Source organism: Acyrthosiphon pisum, chromosome X (genome assembly GCF_005508785.2).
Source record: "Acyrthosiphon pisum isolate AL4f chromosome X, pea_aphid_22Mar2018_4r6ur, whole genome shotgun sequence".
In the NCBI taxonomy this organism is placed as follows: Eukaryota; Metazoa; Arthropoda; class Insecta; order Hemiptera; family Aphididae; genus Acyrthosiphon; species Acyrthosiphon pisum.
The window spans coordinates 13693668-13696172 of NC_042493.1; the positions used below are offsets into that span (position 1 = coordinate 13693668).

At 32.5% G+C, this 2505-nt stretch overlaps 1 protein-coding gene across 2 annotated transcripts in view; it reads right to left on the reverse strand.

The window, feature by feature from the left end:
- LOC100569443 overlaps positions 1 to 2345 on the reverse strand; it is a 7670-nt gene extending 5325 nt beyond the window's left edge. Inside the window, exons 1-3 of one of the 2 annotated variants that reach the window (XM_016801864.2) lie at positions 2065 to 2345; positions 1766 to 1984; positions 1469 to 1686 (exon numbers count right to left, since the gene is read on the reverse strand). In XM_016801864.2, the coding sequence (XP_016657353.1) occupies positions 1469 to 1686; positions 1766 to 1836 (289 nt within the window). In that variant the 5' untranslated portion in view covers positions 1837 to 1984; positions 2065 to 2345. Of the gene's footprint in view, positions 1 to 1468; positions 1687 to 1765 lie in introns of both variants that reach the window. The other variant, XM_003242308.4, reaches the window with a different exon arrangement.
- Positions 2346 to 2505: the final 160 nt, after the last annotated feature.

Genomic DNA, 2505 nt, shown 5'->3' on the forward strand with positions numbered 1-2505 from the left:
TTTTCTTTTGTTTTTCCCGGCGCTTTTGAAAACTACTGGGAAATTTAAATTTTGACCTCCCCAATGCACCAACGATATTCACTTTCTGATCGAACAAGATACTGAAGTTGAAAATCGTAGCATTATTTCGACTACTTATCGTGTACACAGACACAAAAAAAAAAAACACACATCGTTGTAAAATCAATACATTCATTGTTCCACTCAGAATCTAAAAAATAATTAAATTAAAATTAGATAGATGTTTTTTTTACTGTAATGTAAAAATCTACTAATGGAACTAACTTCTTCCCTGAATATTCTACATTTCCAACCACATTACATGGAGGCACCAAGGTTTTTAAGTAGTTGAGGTTCAAATATTTGCTCGAATATTTGCGATTAATTAAGTTATGTTAATTGAAGTGTAGGTAAATAATATAAAGTGTAGCTGATTAAGAATTGGTAACATTGAGATTTTTTAGAGACTATTTTTGAAAGTTTTATATTTTAAGTATTAAGGGGGCTGGAGCGTAATCAATTCTAAGGAGTAAAAACTAGGCATTTTATATTTCTGTTTACCTGGGTCTTGCGTATGTGTTGAAAGTAAATGAACATTAGTGTACATAATTCGTAGTACTGATCACGTTTTATAGGGGCATCATAGTGACTGGGATGTACGTCTATAATTACCTACGCCCATGCATATGTCACCATATATTGCTTTATAAAATGACAAACATTTTTTTTCAAAAAATACTACCTCTGACTTCAATCACCACGCTCAGTAGGATGTTCCGATTTTAATTTTGAAAGCAGATTTGAATTCTCCTTTAAATTTACTATGCTTTAACTGCCGTACATTTTTCATATTCTATATCAATGTATTTAAATTTGGATTATGAATATGATCTATTTTTACTCTTTTTGTTAGTGAATTTCTAAGTAAAAAAAAATAAAAATCAGAAAAATGAAATTGTCAAAGCATAGATAAAAAAGTGACAAATTCAAATTTGTTTTCAAAATTAATATCGGAATATTATATTGGGCGTAGTGATTGAAGTCGTGAGCTCCAGCCCCCTTAAGAAGAAGAATATGAGGAAATAAAAGAGTAATGTTACTGAAGAATACATATATTATTAAGAATCATATTATATAGGTTGAGTACGAAATGACAAGAATAGCAGTGTAGTTATATAAAGAATAGAGTAAGAAATCAGTTTATTGTAAGTAAACATACATTTAATAATGTTTCGATAAATAAAAGAAACAAAGTTTCAACTTTCTTTTCAAGAACAACAAGTTATTAACAAACATATTAGGTATGCATTTATAAGTAGGTACTCACTAAATAACCCACCTATGATTAGTATTATTAGTACTATGATTGCTGAGAATACGTATTTGTAACTATAACTATTGGGGCAAAAATTTCATTGGTAGTGACTCATTAAAAATAATTAAAGGAAAAAAAATGTATAACACCTACCTTTTGTAATTTTTAATGGCAAATTTGTTGTTTTTGCATGGCCTTTTCCAAAAATTGTTGGTACAGCATCACGATAAAGCAAACGCCTCTTCAAACCAGTTTTGAAACATCTTGGCTCAAAGTGAATTGAACATATTTTATGGTTTGGTAAGACTTCTTCATTGGCTAATTTACACCGGTTGAGCCATATCTGCCGTTTTTTCGGACACGATGGAAATCTAACAAAAATTATGTACAACTAATTAGACTGGAATGTATTTGCCCCCGTACGCTAAGGTAATTATTTACGAGACTTACACGTGTACAGACATCTTGGAGACTGAATACTTGAGAACTGTTTTCATACACAGAATACAAATGTTGGACATTTTCGATGATTTTCCAGTTATAACTATTGTGATAAAAAAGGGTTCGTTGATCTATTGTAATGACGCTATTGCCACGGTGAAGTCGGACTTGGAAGGCTAGATCGCTTAGTTTGTCGATGCCATCGATTTTGATCTTTTAAAGTTTTAACTTACAATTTACACCATACAATTTTTATAAAAATCACGTTTCAAAACTAGACTGAAGAATAAATGAAATGTAAGACTCACGATTATTGCCTGTATATTTGTTAACATCGGCCGTGTAAAATTGTAACATTGATTAACTAAATCAATATTGATCAATAATTATAATAGTGTCGCCGTTGAGGACAAAATCCGCTGGGAGCGTGTATATACCATAAACAAGTATATACGTCGGCCAAACGGTCATTGTCGCGGACACGAAAAATGAGCGCTGACCGTCATGCCCCAAGCGGCAGGTTTTCGATAGTGGTTGTCAAGTCACTGCGAAATGCGAAAACCGTTATATACACGTAACGGCCAAAGTGTCAAGAGTACCATACAATGTTGAGACCACGAATTAAGATATACAGGATACGAAACGGAAAGGTCTTATCAATGTTTTTCTGAAACCCGCACCTTCTCACATTGCGGCCAGACTACTAGCGCTTTATAGGATTGTTGTGTTGATTGTCAACGTGTGAACTA